This window comes from Theropithecus gelada, chromosome 8, assembly GCF_003255815.1.
Source record: "Theropithecus gelada isolate Dixy chromosome 8, Tgel_1.0, whole genome shotgun sequence".
Classification (NCBI taxonomy): domain Eukaryota; kingdom Metazoa; phylum Chordata; class Mammalia; order Primates; family Cercopithecidae; genus Theropithecus; species Theropithecus gelada.
The window spans coordinates 10,242,265-10,265,972 of NC_037676.1; the positions used below are offsets into that span (position 1 = coordinate 10,242,265).

The 23,708-nt window shown below is 46.7% G+C and overlaps 1 protein-coding gene across 1 annotated transcript in view; it reads right to left on the bottom strand.

The window, feature by feature from the left end:
* Positions 1 to 23,708, bottom strand: part of DLGAP2 (DLG associated protein 2) — an 896,861-nt gene that overhangs the window by 108,259 nt on the left and 764,894 nt on the right. Inside the window, exon 6 of the mRNA XM_025394866.1 lies at positions 23,064 to 23,275. Within this exon, the coding sequence (XP_025250651.1) occupies positions 23,064 to 23,275 (212 nt within the window). The remainder of the gene's footprint in view (positions 1 to 23,063; positions 23,276 to 23,708) is intronic.

A 23,708-nucleotide genomic window follows, 5' to 3' on the forward strand; every position in this document is an offset into this window, starting at 1 on the left:
ACAAATTGATCATAGTGCATCTTGGTGGTACTTCTTTCGGTTTTCCATATTTGGTTTTTCATGCTTGTTTGATCTAAATGTCTATTTCCTCCCCCATATTTGGGAAGTTTTCAGCCATGATTTTTCTGAATAAGCTGTCTGGTTCTTTCTTTTTCTCTTCTCCTTTTCGAACTTTCGTCATGTTTATAATGGCCTGCTTGGTGATTTTCCATAAGTTCTGTAAGCTTTCTTCATTCTTTTTATTATTTTTTTTTGCTGTCCTGATTGAATTATTTGTAATAACATTGTCTTTGAGTTCACCAATGCTTTCTTCTGTTTGATCTGGTCTGTTGTTGAATCCTTCTAGTAAATTTTTCAGGTCAATTATGTTCTTCAGCTCCATAATTTCTGTTTGGCACATTTTAAAAATATGTCCCATCACTTTGTTGAAATTCTCATTTTGTTCCTTCATTGTTCTCTTGACCTTAGGGGGGCATCTTCATATGCCTTGTTTTGAATTCTCTGTTAAATAAATCATATAACTTCATTTCACTAGGGTCGGTTTCTGGAGATTTGTTTTATTTCCTTGGAATATCTTTGCCCGAGTTTTCATTTTCCTTGACTCTCTGCATTGGTGCCTCTCTCAGTCTTCGCGACCTTGTCTTATATGTGAGAAGACCCCCACCAATCATTCAGAGATTCTGAGGGTCTCAGCCAATTCTTTCCCTTTCCAGAGAGAAGCAGGTACTGTGGTTTTTGCCTGGTTGCTCTGGCTGAGTCAGGGATGAACAACATGGCATCTACTAGTCTAAGCTGTCATCTCTGTCCTCCCCTAAGTGGCTGGACGGCTGGACCCATCAGAGCTCCAAGACTGGAAGGCTTGGAAGACAGATGCAGTTCTCTGTGCAACCCTGAAGAAGCTGAGGTGTGGGATGCATGGATCACTTCTTTCCTCCTCAGTGGGAAGCTGAAAGATGGAGTTCTTGTTTGCTTATTCTGCGCTGAGGAGGGATCTACCAGCCATGCCACTGTCTTCATTCTCCCCCAGGCAGCCAGAGTAGGCCAGACTCCAGCAGGCCCAATGCTTGCAGGTCAGAGACCTCTGGGGGCCCTCTTGGAAAAGTTAGGGTGCTGGATGTACTGATCCTTCCCTCCCCTGGGAAAAGGTGGGAGCTAGGGGGTCTCTTCCTGATTATAGGGTGCTGTGCCAGGGTAGGAATTCTTGAGAGAATCTCCCAAGCATCTTTGGTAAGTCTGGTTTTATATTTTCCCAGGGTGCAGGAGATTTTCAATTAGTGTTATTTATTTATTTATTTATTTATTGAGACAGAGTCTCACTCTATTGCCCAGGCTGGAGTGCAGTGGCGTGATCTCGGCTCACTGCAAGCTCCGCCTCCTGGGTTCATGCCATTCTTCTGCCTCAGCCTCCTGAGTAGCTGGGACTACAGGTGCCTGCCACCACGCCCAGCTAATTGTTTTATATTTTTAGTAGAGACTGGGTTTCACAGTGTTAGCCAGGATGGTCTCGATCTCCTGACCTCATGATCCACCCGCCTTGGCCTCCTAAAGTGCTGGGATTACAGGCATGAGCCACCGTACCCGGCCTAGTGTCTAAATTTTTGTAAAGGGAATTTTTCCACAAATTATTGTTGAACTGCTGTGTTTGTTGAGAGGAAGGAGGGCCTAGACCATCCTACTGCATTATCTTATTGAAATCGCTCCCCAAAAGATTTTTACTGTTGCAATGTATAATCACAAATGCTGAATTAATAAATAATTTGAGTACTTCATAATATAAATGTAAGGATCAGTAGACAGTAAAATCTATCATCCTGCTGTGATTTTAGATAATCAAAGTGTTTGCTGAATGTCCATCCATTTGAAACTAAAATGCTAGTGTAACCGCACCATGTAACATCCCAGCCAGCGGTACCCTGGTCAGCCGGTGATGCTCACAGAGAAGTCTGAGCCTGACAATTACTGTGGGATAATAAAAAGAAATGAGTTTATATTGCCCTTCCATTTGAGGAGGTCATAATTTAATCAGGAAGTAGAGAAAACACAGAAGATAAAAAATAACCATCACTGCATTAAATGGAACTACAGAAAAATGACACACGGAGAATTCTCACAATGGAAAATTTTCAACAGTTAGAAGTTTTCCAGTCATGCAATGGGAACCCTGAAAAGGAAATGCGTGGTGGGAAACCCCTTGGCTGGACTAGGAGGATGTTGGAAGTTCCTTCCAGTTACATCCGGATGGGATTTGGGGACCGCTCTCTGGACCTTCAGGGGGCAAAGGGGCAACAGGACCGTATTTGCACTTCAGGGAACCTCTCCAAGCAGAAACACAGGGGTAAAGTCAAAGAGGCCAGAGGCACACATCAGGCCAATCGTCAATATAAAGATTTTAGACAGGGATAAAAAATAGTATGTGAAGATTTTCAGAGTTTTCATAATTCAAAATTTTTACTGAACATAATCGAACATAATCTACCTTAGAGGAACAAGAAACAGCCGATGGGTGTGTATTTTGTGAAGGCTCCTGGTAAATGTGAACTAGACTAAACTGGCAGTGGGGAACCGTGGAGATCTGCGATCAGGAGATGGCCCCGTTAGGTGAGGCTGGGTGGGCGTGTGCTGGGGCAAACCATCACAGCTTTCTGTGTGTCTGGGCCCAACAAGGGCCATGGCGGATAAGGGATGAATGAGACTGGATACTCGGTGCCCCAGCTCCCAGCAGAATTGTGCAGCAGGAGGCATGAAGCTCGATCCCAGGAAACGTGCTCGGATTTCCAAGGCCTGTCTGCATGCCACCGTCTCCCTCCGCTCCTCCTCCCTCCGGTCCTCCTCCATCCACCACTTGGGGTGGCAGGCACCTCCCTGGGAGTCCATCGGAGTTTGTAGCCTGTGCTAGACTTATTGACGTAGAGGCCAAGCGTGGGTTCCAGAATCCACAAACGCGAAGCGAAGCAGGGCTTCCCTCTGCTGGGGTTGGGTGAGGACCTCCTGCTGGAGATCCAGGATGCAGTTGGGTGTGATGTAGGGCCACGAGAGATGTGGTGTGTGGGGTGTAGACTGGGCTGCACACCCGGCTTTGGGTAGAGCAATCACATGCATATTTCCTGTAGGTCAAGTAGATGTGTGGCAAATATCAAGTGTGGGTCATTTTACCCACAGTGAGTCCCAAAGAAACGTGCCCCGCAGTGTAGGATCCAAACAGGCTGTAGGGGTGAACCGTGGAGGTGGGAGGCGGAGGAGGGTGTCAGGCAGGAAAAGGGGAGGCTGAGCCATCTCTCCATGTTAGAAAAGAAAGGAAGGGAAGACCACATCAGGATGCTCAAAAGAACTGAAAAATGCCCAGTCCAATGTCCAGTCTTAGAGAAGCAGTGACCAGAGACCAGAAAGGCCCTTTCTTTTTGCTCAGTCAACAGCCTTCTTTCTCCTCTGTCCTCCTTCACACCCGGCCCAGATGGAGCCAGCGTTAGGAAGAGGGAGGGGAGGGGGTGTGAGTGACCGCCATGCTCTCACCTCCCTTCCCTGTAAGTCCCTAGAAATTAATGTTGGAGGTTTGCAGAGGGAATGGAAGAACAGAACTTTGAATAAGAAAACAGACTGAAGGTGAAAAGACATCAAGTTTGTCTGCACAGGGCTAAGAGCTGGTGTCTTCACCGGCGGCACCTGAGATTGGGTGCGCCCAGTTCTGCAGCTGCCCGCATGGGGATGGGTCCCGAGCACAGAAGGGCAAGAACGTGTAAGATGTTTTCATATTGACATCCTCATGTTTTGAGTTTCCTTAATTATCCCAAGACAAGAAGCACATATGTTTGCTTGGTCCTCCAACACCATTGAAGATGGCTTCTCTAAGGCGGCTTAAAGAATGGTTAAGGGACAGAGATCCACCAGTCCCTGGTAGTGACACTGACAGTGAAGGCCTCCGCCAGGGGTGGGGCTCAGGGAGCAAGGGGCTGTCTGCTCTGGACCAGAGGGAGCCTCCGAACGGGCTGGGGAGGAAGGAATGTCCCTCAGCAGGACCCAGGAGCACACAGGTGGGATTCCCATTTTCAGGCGAATAGGACAGAACAAGATCTTGAGCAACCAATTTCTTAGAACGACAAACTCAGTTAACCATGAAATTAAAGTGGAACTTGAGAGTGTGGAATATACACTTCTCTTTATTTTAGGTAGCTAAAGTTACTGCTCTTCATGAAGAATCACAATCATTCGCTAAACTGATGTGAAGACAGATAACTGAGGAAGGGAAATCAGGTTTCAGCTGAGTAATCCGTGCTTCCAGTAGTCAGCAGCAAAATCACCATGGTCACCCAGCTGGAGAAATGACATCCTGTGTCTGACCACAGATTCCGGAAGAGAAAAGCCAACATGGAGACGGAAATAAGTTTCAGAAACAGTGTCTGATAATTACCAAGATAGAGGGGTGCCGCTTTATGCAAACTTCATTATCCTGGCTACGCGATTGCTTCTATTATGGACTGAACTGTGTCTCCCTCTAGAAAAGGTCCAGGGAGATCCTCACCCCCAGTGCCTCAGAACATGACCTCGCTTGGAAATAGGGTCACTGCAGATGGAATGAGTTGAGATGAGGTCACCGGAGCGGGCTCCTAGGATGACAGTGCTGTTATGAGAAGAGAAGGGACGAAGATGGGGAAGGCCTTGGGAGGCAGAGGCCAAGGGCGGAATGATGCAGACACAGCCATGGATGCTGAAGAGGAAGGAGGGATCCTCCCCTAGAGACGTGCAGGGAGCGGGGCCTTGCCCACACCTTGATTTCAGACTGCTGGCTTCCAGAACTGGGAGAGAGTAAATTTTTATTGTTTTAAGCCACCCTGTGTGTGGTATTTTGTTATGGCAGCCCAGAAACTAGTACAGTCCATCCCCAAATGTAAATGGTGTTGAGTTGGAAGCGACCTCAGAAGCTTCTATCCCAGCAATACTCAAATGTGCATTCCTCACTCTCCATCAAGGCAAGGGGTTCCCTGGTGCTAAGAGCAAACCCCAACCACTCCCTGTGATGTGGTTCTGTCTCTAAGTATTCCCTTACTGTACATCTTCTTTAAAAACACCCTTGGATAGGTAGATTGCTCGAGCCCAGGAGTTTGAGACTAGCCTGGGCTACATGGTGAAACCCCATCTCTACAAAAAAACAAAACAAAACAGACAAACAAATTAGCTGGGCATGATGGCACAAGCCTGTAGCCCCAGATACTCGGGAGGCTGAGGTAAGAGGATCATTTGAGCCTGGGGAGGCTGAGGCTGCAGGGAGCTGTGATTCTGCCACTGCACTCCAGCCTGGGCAACAGGGCAAGACCCTGTCTCAAAAAAAATGACCTTGGAGACACAAAATGTGGTAATACACTAAGAATAAATTTCATTTCTGAAGCTTTGAAACACACATAAAATTATCGTTCCCCTCATAGCTCAAAAGTATAATAAAGCTGTTGATCACAAATTTATTACTATGGTAACTGCAACACAAGGATAATTTGTTTTTAAATGCAGCATTATTATTGGAAAAAACTGTACTTATAGGTTGCTAGGGGGCTTAGAAGACAATGAACCTAATGTTTTTCAATATCTTTTCTTATTTTAGTGCTACATCGTTTTTGCAGGAAATTTGGAAAATATTTAAAAGAAAATTCAACCACAAACCCAGAGATAACCACTGTTAGGATTATTGTGCATTCATGCATTATTAGTTTTCACTGCTGTGTGCGATAGTTTGTGTGTGTCAACTAGGATGTGGTACCATGGCATATGGTCAAACACCTGCATGGATGTTGATGTGCAGGTGTGTTTTAGAAGAGATGAATGCTTACATTGGCAGATTTCCCTCCAAATTTGAGATGAAGTCACACTCTCTGGCCCAGGCTGGAGTGCAGTGGTGTGATCTCAGCACAATGCAACCTCCACCTCCCAGGTTCAAGTGATTCTCCTGCCTCAGCCTTCTGAGTAGCTGGGATTACAGGCATGCACCACCACGCTCAGCTAATTTTTTTTTTTTTTTTTTTAGTAGAGACAGGGTTTCACCATGTTGGCCAGACTGGTCTTGCACTGCTGACCTCAAGTGATCTGCCCGCCTCAGCCACCCAAAGTGGTGGGATTACAGGTGTGAGCCACAGCACCCTGTTAAACACTGTTAATGTTTTAACAGTCTATACACATATTATTTACTTGACAATTAATTTATCTATTCAGTCCTTAATATGTATTTACTTACCGAATGAATAAATTCATATATTAGGTATCATATGCCAAAGAAGACAATGAACTCACAGAATACACTGTCTTTACTGTTAAGGAGAATTACATCTAAGATGACTTGTTTAGTAAAACTCACTGCTGCTTCAAGGTTAGCACCAGGTTCTACTAATGGTGTGATTCTACTTAGCTGTGTCCTGAAATCTTACAGATTGGGCTCTTCTTTGCTGTATTCTCTTCATTCAGTACATTGTCTGGAATCCTGAAGGTCAGACCTTCAACAGCCATTAGATTAAGAGACATGAACAGAAAGCCTTGTGTGAATTTTCATAGACGTATTTAGCTGAACTATCTGTGCTGCTGCTCTTAGACATTCTGAAGTCCATGACAGTAAAGAGAGTGACTCATGTTTAAGGAATGATTATTCTGAACACTCTTCACCGTGCAAATGTGAAAAATGCTTTGTCCATTGCGCGGCCAGACCTCTGTTAGGAGTCGTGCGATGAACTCAGGCAAGGCCCTTGGTTATGGGGCAGGAATGCACGTATCACAGTCAGAGGAAAATGCAGAAAAGTAGCTCACTGGTATACTGAAGAGCTAGTAAATGCACTTTGTGGCTCTGAGTGTTATCATGAATGACTTACCTGTTTTGGAAAGTTAAGACTTCATATAATTAGAAATGGAAAAAAATGATGGTATTTTATCTATGTCTCTAAACTCCCTACCGAAAGCATGGGCTGAAAAGAGAAAGTGGCCAGTATTAAATAATGTTACACATTATAAAAATTTGAAAAAGTAATTTAAAGGAAGAAAAATAATTAATAGTGGCTATATTTGCACTAGTAACCCTCTCTCTCCTTCCTTTCATTCATGATCCCTTGAGTCAAAGTGGAAATCAGAGTCCAAATGGCTGAGTGTTTAGAAATTAGTGACTGTAAAAGCATCATCTATCAATATATGTGTGATGTAGCTAAGATATATTCTTAGGAACACTCATAGCCTCATATACTTTCATTACTAAATATATTTTCAGATGAAGAATGAAACAACAAATAGGTCTAAGGAAAGCCAAAGAAGAAATAGCAATAAAAGCAGAAGTTAATGAATTAGAAAACAATTGAAAATGTTTAAATCCACCCACGAGCCACTTCCTCTCTGGCTTCACCCCAGATCACCACTTTCAGTTTTCAGGACAATCCCCCTGAGGCTGGCAGACCACTATAGGCAAAGGTACTTTCCCTGAGAAGCAAATCTATAAAAATCTTCTAAGAAAGTTATTTCCTGAAATTAAATCGTTCCTATAGATGAACGGGCAATGGATTTCTGCAGAGAGACCGGTATTTGGGATAAGGCTATGCCGCCTAAAATTAGGAGATTCTCAAGCTGCCCTTTGGAAGTAGGATGTTTTTAAGAAAGCATGCTGTTACGTTTTTAGGGAAACAGGCAGTAAGCCAGGGTCTGTGGGGTCCTCGCCCTCCCGCCAGGACTTTCCAGAGGTAGGGGTTAAACTATGCATAGTTTACGGGTATAGTGAGCCCATTAAAAAAAAAAAAAAATTTGGAATAACCTCCATTCTAGTCAGAATCTCCTTAGCTGCACCAATGAAGATAAAAGCTTCAGAGGCAGCCACACCCCCAGAAAATGCCCCTGTGGTGCTGCCCAGAAGAAGAGATACCTCGGGAATAAGTAGACTGGTGGCTGCACATTCACAAGTATTTTCTCTGCCACACTCTGTGCAGCAGTGAAAACGTAGAGGCAGTTCCCCAACAGTAAAGTTAAAGTCGCGCAGCAGCGTGTCCGTCCAGCGACACCTGGACCCAGAGTCTGTCGCAGAAGGATGCATGTGGTAGGTCTGCAGGCGGGACTCTGACCCCTGGGGCCTTCCACGCTGGTGCCACATCTGTGAACACGTCACGCTATACAGCAAGCGGGCATGAAGGGTGCGGGCGGAATTGAGGTTGCTAAGTAGCCGACCCTGGGGTAGTGAGAACCTCCTGATGACCCAGGCAGGCCCCTGCTCATCGCAGGAGCCTTGAGAGCAGAAGAGGAAGGCAGAGCAAGTTGGAGATCGATGTGGACATGAGACAGGAGAGGTCTGCAGAGTGAGAGAGACCCCCCACCCTGTCCAGCTGGCTCTGAAGATGCAGGCAGGGGCCAGAGCCAACACATGCCTGTGGGCGACCTCTGGAAACGGGGGGCTGACCTCAGCTGACAGCAAGGACACGGGGCTTTGGTCCTGCAACTGTAACACCTTGATGTGCAAGAAACCCACTCCCCACGCAGAGCCCCGGGGAGGGCAGGCTGCTCACACCTCAGCCTTAGCCCAGAGAGACCCGTGTTGGGCTCATGACCTACAGGACTTGGCTGAGGATAAACGTCTTGTTTTAAGCCACTAAGTTTGTGGCAGTTTTTATGATAGCAACAGAAAACTAACAAAATATTTGGGAGAGAAAAGGAAATTGTACAGTAATGCGCACAGTGGGACCTCATGTTTATTGTAAAATATGTCCATTCGTGTACATTTTTATACACACACAAAAGTGTCTGGACAGGGTAAAATCATGGGCAGTGGATACCCCTGGGGGTGGACATGGCAGAGACAGAGTGACACTCCACTTCACATAATTACATATTGTGTTAGCTCTTTACGATGAGTCCTAATTTTACAGTTTAAGCATCAGCTTAATAACTCATTTACTGAATGGACTGCGAGTGTGCTGAGAGGCTGGCTACAGTACTGCCCAGGCACTGCCCACAGCTGGGTGGTGGGGGCGCAGGGCTGCCAGGTTTCCCAGAGACACATCTCTAGGGACGTCTCCCTGTGGTGAGCTCGCTAAGCTGCATTTCTTGTTTGCACCTGCAGTGGCACAGTTGGCTTAAAGAAAAGCGTATGTGTTCTGTGGATGATGTGTTTTAGGCTGCAGTTCTCTGTAAAGGGCTGGATGGTGAAACACAGCACCCACTGCAGCCCTCTGAGCTGACAGCCCTAAGGAGTATATATATATTTTTTATTGCTTGCTCTGTTGCCCAGGCTGGAGTGCAGTAGTGCAATCTCAGCTCACTGCAACCTCCACCTCCCAGATTCAAGTAATTCTCCTGCCTCAGCCTCCTGGGTAGCTGGAATTACAGGCATGCACCACCATGCCTGGCTAATTTTTTGTATTTTTAGTAGAGAAGGGGTTTTGCCACGTTAGCCAGGCTGGTCTCGAACTCTTGACCTCAAGTGATCTGCCCTCCTCGGCCTCCTAAAGTGCTGGGATTACAGGTGTGAGCCCTCGTGTGCCCAGTCAGTATTAATGAACAAAGCAGGCCCCAGTCGTAGGAGCCTCCCTCTTAACTAAGGTCTTCATGAAAACAGTATCAGTTGTAGCAGGTTAAAAACTAGATGTTGAAGTAAAATATGAGAAATATAGAAAGAACAGAAAAGAATAAGTAAAGCATGAAATTTAAAAATGGAAGTTTTTAAGTTGTCTTTCCTTTTACTTAAGTTTTTGATTTAACTAAGGAAATTTTTTCTAATAGAAAAAGTTAGAATGAGACTAGAGTTGGTATGCACAAGAAAAAAGAAATGAGGTAAAAAGCGAAGAATTTACTAGAGAAACAATGAAATCCATGAAGAGATGTAAGGTGAGATACTGGGAACAGCACGAAACAGGTGGCTGGATGTCCCGCTGCCGTTCTTCACGGCTGCCTGTTGGGCCCGCCGGGTGTGGGGTTAGCTGCTTCCCCGATGGGCAGAGTCCCCAGGGGCAAGTGCCAAGTGCCATTCGAATCCCCAGGCCCTCACCTCGTGCCCGGATGCCTGTGCCTCTGATGAGAGACGTCATCAGAGACCTGGGAACCCCTAGGGCTGGACCGATCAGAGTGCAAACGCTCTCTCCACACGTGCTGGCAACGGTTGCAACACAGGCTGGACCAGAATCTCCCCTCTGCTTCCCTCCAGCTGAGACTAAAAATGTGGAGCCAGCAGCACATCAGTGGTGGAGGAGACTGTGAGAGACAGGACATCTCCCCCACAGGAGCATATAGCTTCCGATTCCCTGAAGAACTGCAGGTTGCAGGTGTATGGCACGCACGAGGAGGCTGGCGTCTGCTCCCGTTTTGACTGATAGAACCTAAAGCAGCTTAAGAAATCGGGGGAATGTGAATCAGCTTTACACACGTCTTTTAAATTGATTATCTTTATGTTTAGGCTCTAAACAGGATTACTTTATCGGCGTCGCTAATAGCAGTTCATTTATTAAGTTGATTATCAATAATCCCTGACAAGTGCATCATAAGACGTTGGTTTTATCCATTCATCCAGTGTGTGCGCAGCACGTGTAATGCCTCCCAGTGCAGGTGCAATGGCAGTGGTAAGTGAGACAGCTCTTGCTTTCAAAGGCTATGGCGACTCTTGGGAAAGCAAACAGGCGTGTGGTAGAGACAAGCACGAGCAGTGGAAACTCGCTGCAGGGGACCTAACTCCAGGGAGGCTTCCCGGAGGAGGCAGTCGGAGCTGGGCGTGGAAGGATGACTGGCAGCAGGGAGGAGACGGTGAACAGCCAACTTCAAGTAGGGGAGTGAGGAGGAAGAAAGCTGTCAGGGGAACAAGGCTTTCCGGGGCAGATCACGAAGGATCTGTACTGGGATGTGGCAAACCCGGAGCGTGCAACCGGAGCGTGGAGGGTCTCAAACAGAAAGCTGAGACATGAGACCAGCCTTTGACGTGAGAGGCAGGACTTGGAGCTGGTGGCCAAGACGTGCTAGGAGCTGAATGGTCTGAAGGAAGCTGTGAAAGCCGAGATACCAAACGGAGTCTCAGCATCAGGAAACGCAGCAACGTCAGGATTGCTGGGCTTAGAAACACAGGAAGCGGCTCTGAAGGGTCTTTCGTCTTTCTAGATGGATTCCACAAAAACTGTGATTTCTTTGAAAGGCTTCCGACTCAGATGTCAGCCTGACTCTGCAAAGTCTCAAAAGCAGCCCTGACGCTCCCTGCCTATGGAGGCACAGCCACCTGCCATGGTCCAGTGGACGCTAGGAGATCCCCGGGCCAGGCAACCAGCTTGCCAGCATGGTGGTGTTACGCTGTCTGGAGCAAAAGGTGTTTCCAGGGCAGGCTGATGGGCCAGAAGGAATGTCTGAGGCCCGTCTTCCGAGCTCTTCTCAGATGCGTCCACCAATAGCTGGTGTTCTCTTGGTTACTCATTTGATCACCTCACCCAACCGACGGCAGATGGCAGGGAGAAGAGGCTTGGAGCCATCTCATGACTTAAATAGGCTACCATAAATGTATCCCCAAACGGGTGTCAGGAGGCTGAGGTCTGCCCCTTCTCTTCCTGTACATGATGAAAAATGTATATGACATGTATATGATGTCATATTCATCACACACTCTTCCTGTATATGATGAAAAATGTACAAGAATACAGTTTATTTCTCACCTTGGAGAAACTGCTTCACAGGATTCTGTTGCATCCTCCACTATCCATTGTTTTGGAAGATTCATTTTTGGCAGTTCAGGTTCAGATGCTGAATCGGTCAATGTGTCTCACTCTCTCCATGGCTGTAAGAATTTCGGCAAATGCAGGTCATGCAGCCACCACCACCACGAGACATGCAGCCCTTCCTCTCACTGCATTTCTAAGTTCCTGCTGCCCTCTTCTCTCACAGCCATGCTTAAAGAACTTCCTTTCTTGGGAGGCAGAGGCGGGCGGGCCATTTCAGGTCCAGAGTTTGAGACTAGTCTGGCCAACCTGGTGAAACCCTGTCTCTACTAAAAATACAAAATACAAAAATTAGTCGGGTGTGGTGGTGCACACGTCTAATCCCAGCTACTCGGGAGGCTGAGGCAGGAGAATCGCTTGAACCTGGGAGGAGGAGGTTGCAGTGAGCTGAGATCACACCACCGCACTCCACCCTGGTTTGAGGGAGCGAGACCTCGTCTTAGGTGGCGGGGGGAAGGAGAAAGAACTTCATTTCATATTTCTGGCAGTACTGGTCTGCTAGCAATGGATTTTCCCAGCTTTTTTTTTTTTTTCCTAAGGATGTCTTTATTTCACTTTGATTTATGAAAGATATTTTCTCTCAGTCTAGAATTCTGGGCTAACGTCCTTTCTTTTCCTATTTTAAATATGCCACTTTATTGTGTTCTGGTGAAATAGTTTATGATGAAAAGTTTGCTGTAGTTCTTTATTCTTCTGTATACAATAGTCTTTAATTTTCTTGGCTTTTTTTTTTTTTGGAAAAGGTTTTGTCTGTATCCTTTGCTTCTGTTACTTTGACTGTGGTGTGTACATGTGTGGGGTTTTGTCTGTATCCTTCACTTCCAGTGGTTTGACCGTGGTGTGTGTATGTGCGGGGTTTTGTCTGTATCCTTCACTTCCAGTGGTTTGACCGTGGTGTGTGTATGTGCGGGGTTTTGTCTGTATCCTTCACTTCCAGTGGTTTGACTGTGGTGTGTGTATGGGCGGGGCTTTGTCTGTATCCGTCACTTCTGCTGGTTTGACTGTGGTGTGTGTAGATGTGCGGGGTTTTGTCTGTATCCTTCACTTCCAGTAGTTTGACTGTGGTGTGTGTATGGGCGGGGTTTTGTCTGTATCCTTCAGTTCTGTTGGTTTGACTGTGGTGTGTGCATATGGGAGGGATTTTGTCTGTGTCCTTCAGTTCTGTGTGGGGTTTGTTTCCGGGGTTGATCTGTCTTGAGATTTTCTCAGATTCTTCAGTCTGTGAGGTGACGTATCTCGTTAATGTTAGAAATTCCCTGGCACAGTGCTTCCCACGTTTCTCCTGTTCTGCTCTCCCTTCCTCCCTCGGCTGGGCTTCGGGTTCTGTGTGTGTGAGAACATTAGATCGCTCTCCACAGCTCTTGGATGCTCTTTTCTGCCTTCCAGTTCCCACGCTTTTTCTCTGAGCCTCTGCTGGGTAATTTCCATGGACCTGCCTTCAAGGTCACTGATTCCTTCGTTATGTCGAGCCTACTGATGACTCATCAGGAAAATTATTGATTTCTGAAACCATGAATCCCATCTGTGGTCTTTACCTCTGCCTCTTTCTTAGAGTTCTCCTCTCTCCGCTGCTTCCCACTGAGCCAGGCCCACTGTGCTGCTGCTTGATCACGTGACCATGGTTACTTTAACGGCTTCTCTGAGAGTTTGCGGGGACATCCATGCCACTTCTGAATCTTGTCTCGATTGCCCTGTGTCTTGAGAATGAGCTTTAATTTTACTATGTCTCCTAAGTTTTGATGAAATCTTGGTCATCGTGTACAGAACAGTGGGCATGGAGGTCAATGGTATTAGTGCTGGGAAGCGGACAGGGCTCTCTTATTCGATCGGGCTTTTGGTGGAGGTGTTGAGACCATCAGATCAGGTGCAGAGCTGGCTGAATCGTGCTGCCCTGGGGCTGCCTGCACCACAGCACACACTTTACTTCCTCCAGAGCTGCCTTTTGCTAGGCTGGTAGCAGGGCATGGGGAGGTTTTCTCAGTGCCCCCACTTCACCCAAACCAACCCCTCACGATAGGCACTTAGGCAATGTACTGTGTTTTTACAATGATGTGTAACACGCTAGTGAACGTGGCTATATTTTTCACGTCTTTGCATGCTTTTCAGGAATTTCTTTAGAAGAAACGTTTAGATTTTCAGTTTTAAATGGCATGCTCTCCGAAAGTTTTAGTTATTGATAAGGTGGATGAATAGTCTTTGCTTGGCCTTTACTCATTTTTGCATAGAGTCATTCATTTTTTCCTTTATTGATTTGTAAGGCGAGCTTTATAGATTAAAAATACAAACATTTGTTACTTATATTGAAAAACTCTTTCCCAGGTTTTCATTATGATTTTACTTTGGTGATAGTATTTTTAGTTCGCTTGTTGGCTTTTATCATAAATAAATTTTCAATTTTATGAATTTAAAGTGGTATCTTTATAATTCTGCCCCATGGAATCAGGCCCAGATACCTCTTCTCCATCCCAAGAGTATAGAATACTCATATACATATGTGTCTATACATATACACACATATATGTGTGTATATATATGATTTTTATGCTTACATATTTAATCCATCAGAATTTATATTTATATATGATATGAAGTATCTTTGAAATAAGCTCGTTTTTCTTTATAAATTTAAAGTGCTACCTTCACTAGAGAATGACTCAGAGATATTTAAAATTATTAGAGCTTTGACTTTTTAACTGAACTAAGCAGAGAAAAAAAGCAAAGGCCTCCAAATGAAATTATTTGGTCTACCTTTCATCACAATCAGAATTGAATTGGTTATTCAAGTATTTCAAATGTTAATACATAAGCAAGTCCAGTATCTCAAACACTAATACATAAGCTAATTTAGAAATGCAGTAAATTGGATTCAGCAGGACTTGGAATTTGCATTTCAATTAGTTGATAATAATTCTAAGTGGTGCTCTGCACGTGGGCAGGGTCTGACCCATGGACGGGGCCATCAGTCCCGGGGATCCGACCTTTCCGACTGGGGACACGAGGCCGAGAACCTGTACGCCAGGGCTCGAGACAGGTGGGACGGGATTTCCGCTTGTTTTTAGTTTTAGTTTTGAGAGCGAAAGGCCTTCTGTTATCATGCACCGTGTTAGAAAATACAGCAGGGCATCAGTGAGAGTGCTCATGTGTATAATTAGGATGTGCATATTAAGTGATTAATGAGAAGACTGATTTTTTTCTCAGTTTTACAGCAGGAAGAGAAGATGGTTTTTAACAGAATAATTCTGGCATAGGTGGGACATTTTGAAGCAGGATTCCTGCAGTCTCTGCAGAAGGAGTGCTCTGCTCTGTGGTCCAGAAGGAGGGCTGATAACAGCTAATTAAAGACCCAGCCTTCTTCCACTCCCGTACCAGGCAGCCAAAAAAGAACTGCTGACATCGTCCATCTCGCAGGACGGCACCATCAGTGCAGGTGTCCAGAGCCTCCGGGGCCTTGGTGTGCCTGATAACTTCCGGGTAAGAACCTGAACCCATACCTATCAAATTAAAATTAAGTACAATTAGTAAGTCCATCTTCCCATAACATTTGCATTCTTAACTACTGTTCAGGTGAATAGAAGTTGTTCGTGCACACCAAGAGGAGAATAAAAGCCTCACGGAGACAAGTGAACATTCATTCACATTTTTATCGTTTGAATCACTTGGCAACTTAACAGATTTTGTCAATCAGCTCCTGCTGGGAAGCTCTTTGGTGCAAAAAAGAGAAAAACACTCAGTGCACTGTATCCAATTACTTTCAATTCTGCTCAAAATACAATTATAGAATCACCCATTTTGTTTAAAGCAGCCTTTGGGTATAAAATAAACTTAGGATAAGGGTGTCTCTTTGTGTAATTTACCGGCAAAACGTCGTCAGATTACGTTAACGCAGATTTCCACACCTTGCCTCTGGCAGCTATGAGCACCCGTGCTGGTGCCAATGGCAGTTCCGAGGCACCGGGCGGGGGCTCAGGACCCGCGGGGCCCAGGGCAGGTTGAAAAGGAAGGTCAGTGCTGACTGCGCTGAGTGCTGCCCGCTCCCCAGCACGCCGTGGGCCCCCGTGGGACTCCGGAGGCTGCTGCTCCTTCCTGGGTCCTGTAGGTTCCTCTCACTCCCCTGGCCGCAGGCTGCTCTCGACACCTGTCCCTGCTGCAGGGACACCAGGACGCAGCCTCCAGCAAGGCCGCCTTTCCTCTTCCATTTCTCACAATAAACCTCTTGTTGGATGTCCCATGACATTTACTTGAACTATTATTATTATTATTACTGTTATTTTGAGACAGTCTAACTCTGCAGCCCAGGCATGTAATGGTGTGATCTCGGTTCTCTGCAACCTCTGCCTCCTGGGTTCAAGCAATTCTCCTGCCTCAGCCTGCCAAGTAGCTGGGATTACGGGCATGTGCCACCACACCTGGCTAAGTTTTGTATTTTTAGTGGAGATGGGGTTTTGCCATGTTGGCCAGGCTGGTCTCAAACTCCTGACCTCAGGCAATCCGCCCGCCTTGGCCTCCCAAAGTGCTGGGATTACAGGTGTGAGCCACTGCACCTGGCCCCTTAAAAATTTTTTATGGTATATTGACAAAGTATGTGTATTTATGGGGTTAAAAAGTGTGTTGTGATTTTAAATACAATGTAGAAAAATTAAGTGAATTAACATAGCTATCAGCTGAAATATTTAACAGTTTTGTGATGAAAACATTAGAAATTCACTCAGTGATATTGAAATGTGCAGTACTCAATTACTCGCAGTATTCAGCGTGCCATAGTGATCTAAAAACATGAAGAATATCCTCCCGTCTCACTGAGGCTGGTTCTTTTGACCCTTGTTTCTCCATTTTCTACACCCCCAGGTTCTGAACCTCCATTACACTCTCTGCACCTGTCAGTTCCATTGTTTTAGGTCCTGCATTTAGGTGGGGATTTGCAGTGTTTGTTTTTCTGTATTTTGGCTTATTTCATGTAACCTAATGCCCTCTGCTTCCGTTCATGTCTGCCTTCCCTCATTCGCCACAGCACTGCTCACAATCGCCAAGTCACAGAGTCAACCTCCGTCACCAAGGGGTGAGTGGATGAAAATGCAGTAGATACGGTGTGGAATACTAGTCACTCCTAAAGAGGAAGAAACTCTGTCGCTGGTGATGATTTTTTGTATTGTTCATAGCCTCTTGTTGCGCGTCATTATGACCTAACATTGTGTTTCTCCCTTGCTTGCCTCTCTCTGTCCCTGTGTTGTGAGTGTGTGTGCACGTGTGTGTTTATAGAAGACACTCAGTCACTAGCAGGAAGCACAGCAGGGGATTCCAAACACAACTCTTAGGCGAAGAAACATCTTCAAGAGACTCATTCGGTATTTTCTCAAGGATTGCAAAATCTCACGAGTCACATATTTATGTAGAGTGAGATTCCCGTTATCACGTGTGTTCGTGGGTTTCCTTTCTTGGGGCCGGAATGATCAGGTTGAACCATATACAATTTCTGCTTTTGAATATTGGCTGAATGTTGGCAGTTTAATGTGGGTCAGCCAACTTTATCAGTAAAGGTGCTTAGCTCAGCCTAAGTGGGAGCTTTTATTTGCAGTAACACACGATTTGGGTCATAATAAAATGGAAATGCCAACAAACTGTTTAATAAATGCGCTTGCTCAATGGATATTGAGGCTCTGATGGGAAGGCCACGCACAGGACTCATCACCGAGGGACGTGACTCATCACCGAGGGGAGATTCTGCTGCCTCTGGGGGCGGGGGGCAGCGCGGTTTAGCGGCGTAAAACCGAGAGACCTAGAGTTGACTTCCAGCAGCGGTGTGACTCGCTGAGACACGGCTCTTCATCTCTCAGGCGTGGGTCATGGTGTCTGCTTCAGCACAGTTACCAGAGCGGTGAGGGCTGGGATGGCTGTTGTTCTTGGTATACTACAAGTCCTGTAATTATTGCCAGCACTATGCCTAGTTCATCACTCTCCTGTCTCACCTTACCCCTCGTACACTAAAATCTGGTGACGCGGAACGTGTTTCCATTTTCTGATCGCACCTGAGTGATGCAACAGAGTTGGCATTCAACATGAAATAGTGCTATTATAAAATATCATTTCCCTCTCCCATAAAAATGCTGCGTTTTGGGAACTTGGTCCTGCTCTGCGCAGGGCCGATGCTCTCCTACCCACCGCTTACCCTCATGCTCTAGGCTGGACCCCTCAGTGCAGATGTGAGTCTGCAGAGAGACAAGCCCGGAGCTCCCAGAATGGGTTAGGAGTCCTGTCTCACGCATTTAGAGAGTACCTCACTTTACACATGTAAGTTACCTACACCGCTTGTGACTACTCACTAAAGGGCACGGGCTCTGTTAGATTCTAAGGGGTCGGCTCACGCTTTCTGTAAAGGGCCAGATGTGAGTATTCTAGGGTCTGCCAGGTATCGGGGTGCCTCACACCTGCTCAGCCCACCTGAACCTGGGAGGCAGCTGCAGCAACATGATGACCAGCGAGTGGGCCACATTCCAATAAAACTTTATTCACAAAACAGGCCCTTGGCCGGCCCTTGCTGGCCAGCCTCTGGACTGAAAGCTCCATTCTCTGGTGTTAATTTTCCTGCATTTGGGCACCAGAACAGCATGTGATGTTTCCTACATACTTCCCGAATAAATGAGCTGTTATTATTGATGATTAAATATAACTTAAGCAAGAACACGTTCCCCAAGCTGTGAAGCCCACAGACAGCAGTCAGGGGTCTAAAGGACTTTTCTCTCAGACACTCTTCACCCTTTCTGTCTTCTCCATCTCATCAGACACCCCACAGTTCACCCTCTCTCCTCTCCATCCCATCAGACACCCCCACGGTTCACCCTCTCTCCTCTCCATCTCATCAGATGCCCCCACAGTTCACCCTCTCTCCTCTCCAGCTCATCAGACACCCCACGGTTCACCCTCTCTCCTCTCCATCCCATCAGATGCCCCCATAGTTCACCCTCTCTCCTCTCCATCCCATCAGACACCCCCACAGTTCACCCTCTCTCCTCTCCATCCCATCAGACACCCCACAGTTCACCCCTCTCTCCTCTCCAGCTCATCAGACACCCCACAGTTCACCCTCTCTCCTCTCCATCCCATCAGACACCCCACAGTTCACCCCTCTCTCCTCTCCATCCCAGAAGGTGCCCCCACAGTTCACCCTCTCTCCTCTCCATCCCATCAGACACCCCCACAGTTCACCCTCTCTCCTCCCCATCCCATCAGATGCCCCCATAGTTCACCCCTCTCTCCTCTCCATCCCATCAGACACCCCACAGTTCACCCTCTCTCCTCCCCATCCCATCAGACGCCACACAGTTCGCCCTCTCTCCTCTCCATCCCATCAGACACCCCACAGTTCACCCTCTCTCCTCTCCATCCCATCAGATGCCCCCATAGTTCACCCCTCTCTCCTCTCCATCCCAGAAGGTGCCCCCACAGATCACCCTCTCTCCTCTCCATCCCATCAGACGCCACACAGTTCGCCCTCTCTCCTCTCCATCCCATCAGACACCCCCACAGTTCACCCTCTCTCCTCTCCATCCCATCAGACACCCCACAGTTCACCCTCTCTCCTCTCCATCCCATCAGACACCCCCACAGTTCACCCCTCTCCTCTTCATCCCATCAGACACCTCCACAGTTCACCTCTCTCTCCTCTCCATCTCATGACACCCCACAGTTCACCCTCTCTCCTCTCCATCCCAGCAGACGCCTCCACAGCCAGCCTCTTGGGCATTATGGCGTCTGCACCCGTACTGTGGTGAACATGTGAAATCCAACTGAGCCTTCTCCAAGCTTAGGTGGGAATGGTCAATTCAGAAATCAATTCTAAAACTAAGATAAATGAGGAATTGGATTAGGAGAACATGTTTGGATATGAATATTCACCTGCTACACATTAAAAATGCAGATATTTAAATGTGCCCAGATGGAAAGGACCCCAGGAGTGAACGTTACGAAAGGGCTGTGCGTAATGGAGCAGGATGCAGAGACGACATCACGGTGCCAGCCACAGTCATGGGTGGTGCTGGGAGTTCACGTGGGTGAAACCCAAGTTGTTCCCAGCACAGTTAACCTGACTCTGGAGGCCAGGAGAATGAAGACAGCACATGAATGTGTACGTGCCTCCTCGGTCTTGTCTTTCCTGTTTCATCTGAGGTCCCTGTGATGTGCTTCTGACATCTCCACTGTTAAAATCCTTCAAGGAAATTTTGTCCACACTCACTACAACTTAGTGTGCCCTTGTTTCCTGGAAACACAGGGTTACAGAGTGGCAACTATGGGAGTTCTCCCAGTCCTGGCTGTTTTCTTCCTTTTTCTCCTCTCCCCATAGTATCTACTCTGGCCTCAGCCACTGCCCTCCACAGAGCAGTGCCACGGGGTGAAGGCCACGGGGCTTGGGGCTGAGTTACTTTCAGCTGAGAGCCTTGGTGGCTTGTGCAGCCTCCAGCACCTCACCTCCCTGAGCCATGTTTCTGTCCACAAAACAGGCATCATCAGAGCTTCCCTGAGTTCCGTAGCTGAGCTTCGGCAATGTCGTTGAAAATGGGTAAATGAATTACATTGGAATCCATAAAATGTAAAGGAATATAAGATAAACTAAGGTGCTAACAGGCAATAGCAAAAATGTGGTGATACCTCCTGGTAACATAATTTTTTTTTGCAGAAATTTTCATTACATTAACCCCAAAGAGTGACCCATGGGAGTTTCGGGGACTTTCAGGTTAGTTCCCGGCAGGCAGGGCATTGTCTAGACCCATCACACAGCTGCTGTCTGCGTTTTATCATCCACACCACGGTGTCAGATTTAAGGAAAAAGAATGATTGGGGCACGCATAAATTGAGTTTGGCAGAATGCCTGACATTTGTTGGACTGATCAATGAAGCAATAAATCCTGGATAAATGGAAGAATGGACCCAACTGTTGCACCATCTCTGCTGAGTGGACAGCGGCACGGGGGCCACGGGCAGAGACGGACCTGGATCTGCCGAGTGGACGGCGGCACGGGGGCCACGGGCAGAGACGGACCTGTGTCTGCCGAGTGGACGGCGGCACGGGGGCCACGGGCAGAGACGGACCTGGATCTGCCGAGTGGACGGCGGCACAGGGGCCACGGGCAGAGACAGACCTGTGTCTGCCGAGTGGACAGCGGCACGGGGGCCACGGGCAGAGATGGATTTGTGTTTAGAACAGGAGTAACTTAGGCAGCACGTCTCACCCGTTTTCCTCACATCTGATCAGATTTGAGGCTGTGGAATGCTTTCTGGTCAGGTGTTAAGGGTTGTTGGTGGGTGAACTCCCAGAGGGTTTTGCACTTGGGTCTGGTCAGTGTTTAGGTGATGCTGTCAGGGGGCCTCGGGCTCATATCCCTTCGAAAATCCCTGGCTTTTCGAAGAGTTTCAACTACATTGGGTGATGGTGTGAGTTTTGCAAATGTAAAGTTCTGGGAGCGCCCTCTGAACATCGTTAGCACTGGAGCCTCGTACAGGACTCTGGGGCAGTCCCTGATGTGAAGAAAGGAAGGAGACACCGTCTCTGCCACTGAAGAATGAGGTGATAACGATCCTGGGGGACCCGCAGCAGTGATGATGAATGAGTGGGAGAAGGAACCCATTAACATGAAAATGCCTTTCATAACTCTTAAAATTACGAAATAATTCTTAAAATTCTTAGTCCCTGCCCATGGTCTAAAAAAGTCTTTTTTTTTTTTTCTTTTTTTCACGCTTTGCTTTCAAATGCATAGAATCATGAAGTGAATCACAAACGTTTAAAGTGTGAAGTTATCAATGGCTGTTTAGCTGGGGGTCCAAAACCCCAGGACTGAGGCTGGCCTGGCAGCCCTGGACCCATGAAGCATAGCTTCTGCATGTGTGTGCTTTTCCTCTGGAAGAGGTCTCAGATAATTCATAATTCCCCTAATGTCTTTAAGTGCCCCAAATAAAAGGTGGGTGAGAGCCGACATCCAGTCCAATCCTTCACTTTCCTGTACTTTCCTGTTGGAGCAGATGGGTCAGACAACATGGCTCTGCTCCCAGCTCCGTCCAGCTCCCCAGCCCCTTCCTGGTAATCATGTTTCCTGGTTGTTTCCTGGCTTACAAACACCTCCTCCCCATTTCCTTCCAACAAGTCTAAGAGCTTCCCCAGGGTAAGACTTTGGCTTTGTTCTCAGCCACTTGTCCCACAAGCTGGCACCGACCACCCTCTGTGGAAGAAGAGGAGATGGATGGGCCTGGTCTCAGGGCATGTCTTGTCTGCCATTCCAACACTATAGCGCTTGAATTTAGTTGAACTAGGCAATAATGATAGAGTTCGGATTTGTTAAGTTCTAATTTGTAAGATTTGGTTGCAATTTAAAATTTCACTTTTTCATCTTGTAAGTCAACAGTAATGAACAACTGGAAACATTGGAAGAGGTCACATGGTCACTGGTTCATCGCTGGGTGCACCTGGTGTGGAGAGAGACGATACAGGGAGGGCCCTGCGGCTCGGGGCTCTGTGTCTGACATGTGGGTATGATTAATATCTCTTATGTGGCACTGGCCAAGGCTGAAAAGCAGTTCTGCCCTGGCTGTCCACTTGCCCAGGACCACACAGCCGGCTGCGGGAGGCGGCGGGGGGTGGGGGGCTTCCAGGCAGTTCTTGGCATTAGCTCCCAAACTAACCTGTGGGACTAGCCGGCCGCGGGAGGCAGTTCTTGGCATTACCACCCGGACTAACCTGTAGGACTCAAGATTCACAGCAGCTGGCTGTTGAGAGTAACAGTCATATTTTCATGGTTCATAGGAACTGCTGATTTCCCAAAGAGTTTTATCTGTCTATATTTTCAAAATTAAATTTATTAATAAATTTTGGGCAAATATGTAAAGTGTAGGGTTTTATCTTTATAAAGCTAGTCTACTTCCTCCCTCCTCTACAAAAAATGTGTTGCCTAGAAATGCACTTATAAAGTTATAGACAACGACTAAATTCCCTGTTAACGATTTTTACTCACAGAGACATTCAAACACACACCCGTATGCACACATTCATACAAACAGAGACGTGTGCTTGTCCTGAGGATAATTTGAATGATCAGAAAGATACAACAGATCATATTGGCTTTAAAATTTGAAATGGAAGTTGCCCAAGTATACTTCCTTAATTACTATGTGATTAATAAACAGCCAAAGCTCTGGTTGTTCTAAACCAAACCAAACCAAACCAAACCAACCAAACAAAAAAACTTGAAAATTGATGGCCATGGTGTCTACTATTTCCGGCTTGGGAATTTGGTTTAAATGGATGGCACTCAGCTCACGGCGAAGGGGTTTTGCGGAGGGAGCCCGCGGACAGTGGGAAGCGCTTGGAGTGGGAAGGCAGCTGGCCTCACTTACGTCTGGTGCTCTCCAAGCGGTCTCTGTCCGATGGACTTCAGCAGCGGCTCCGGTCGGATCGCCGACTTTGGTGACGTCTTGGGGCTGGAGTCTGACTCTCCGCTCTCCTCGTCCCCCATGGCTTTAATGTAACTCCCGCTTCTCATTCTCCTGCAGGGAATCTCTTCATCTTTGCCACCGGTGGGGTACCCTCCCCACTCGTCCTGAGGCACCTAGGAGCAGACAGACATGAAACACCCATCAGCTTTGTCACTGAGAACGGTGGCATCAGCTCCTTTCTGGAAACAAATCCTCTACAATTCCATCAAAATATAGCTCTTTACGGTCATTTATCAGTTAAAGTCAGATGCATAAAAATGCATACCCTAAAAGGATATGAATAAAAACGTTAGTTTTTCTTCATTATAAGTGATAGGTAAACATATGGATACAGTGAGAACATGTGAGAAAAGAGAAGAAGGAAACTTGCAATCTCAGCAGCTGGGAGAAAGCACTGGCTAAAATTTAGTTTATTTCCCTCTGGTATAAGAGGAAACTGAAACTTGAGAAACTGAACAAAGAAAAAAAGGAAGAAAAAAAAGAAAAAAGGGAGAAAATGCCTATCTTATTGTCCATTTATATTTTATTTGCAAGCAAATAAAGGAG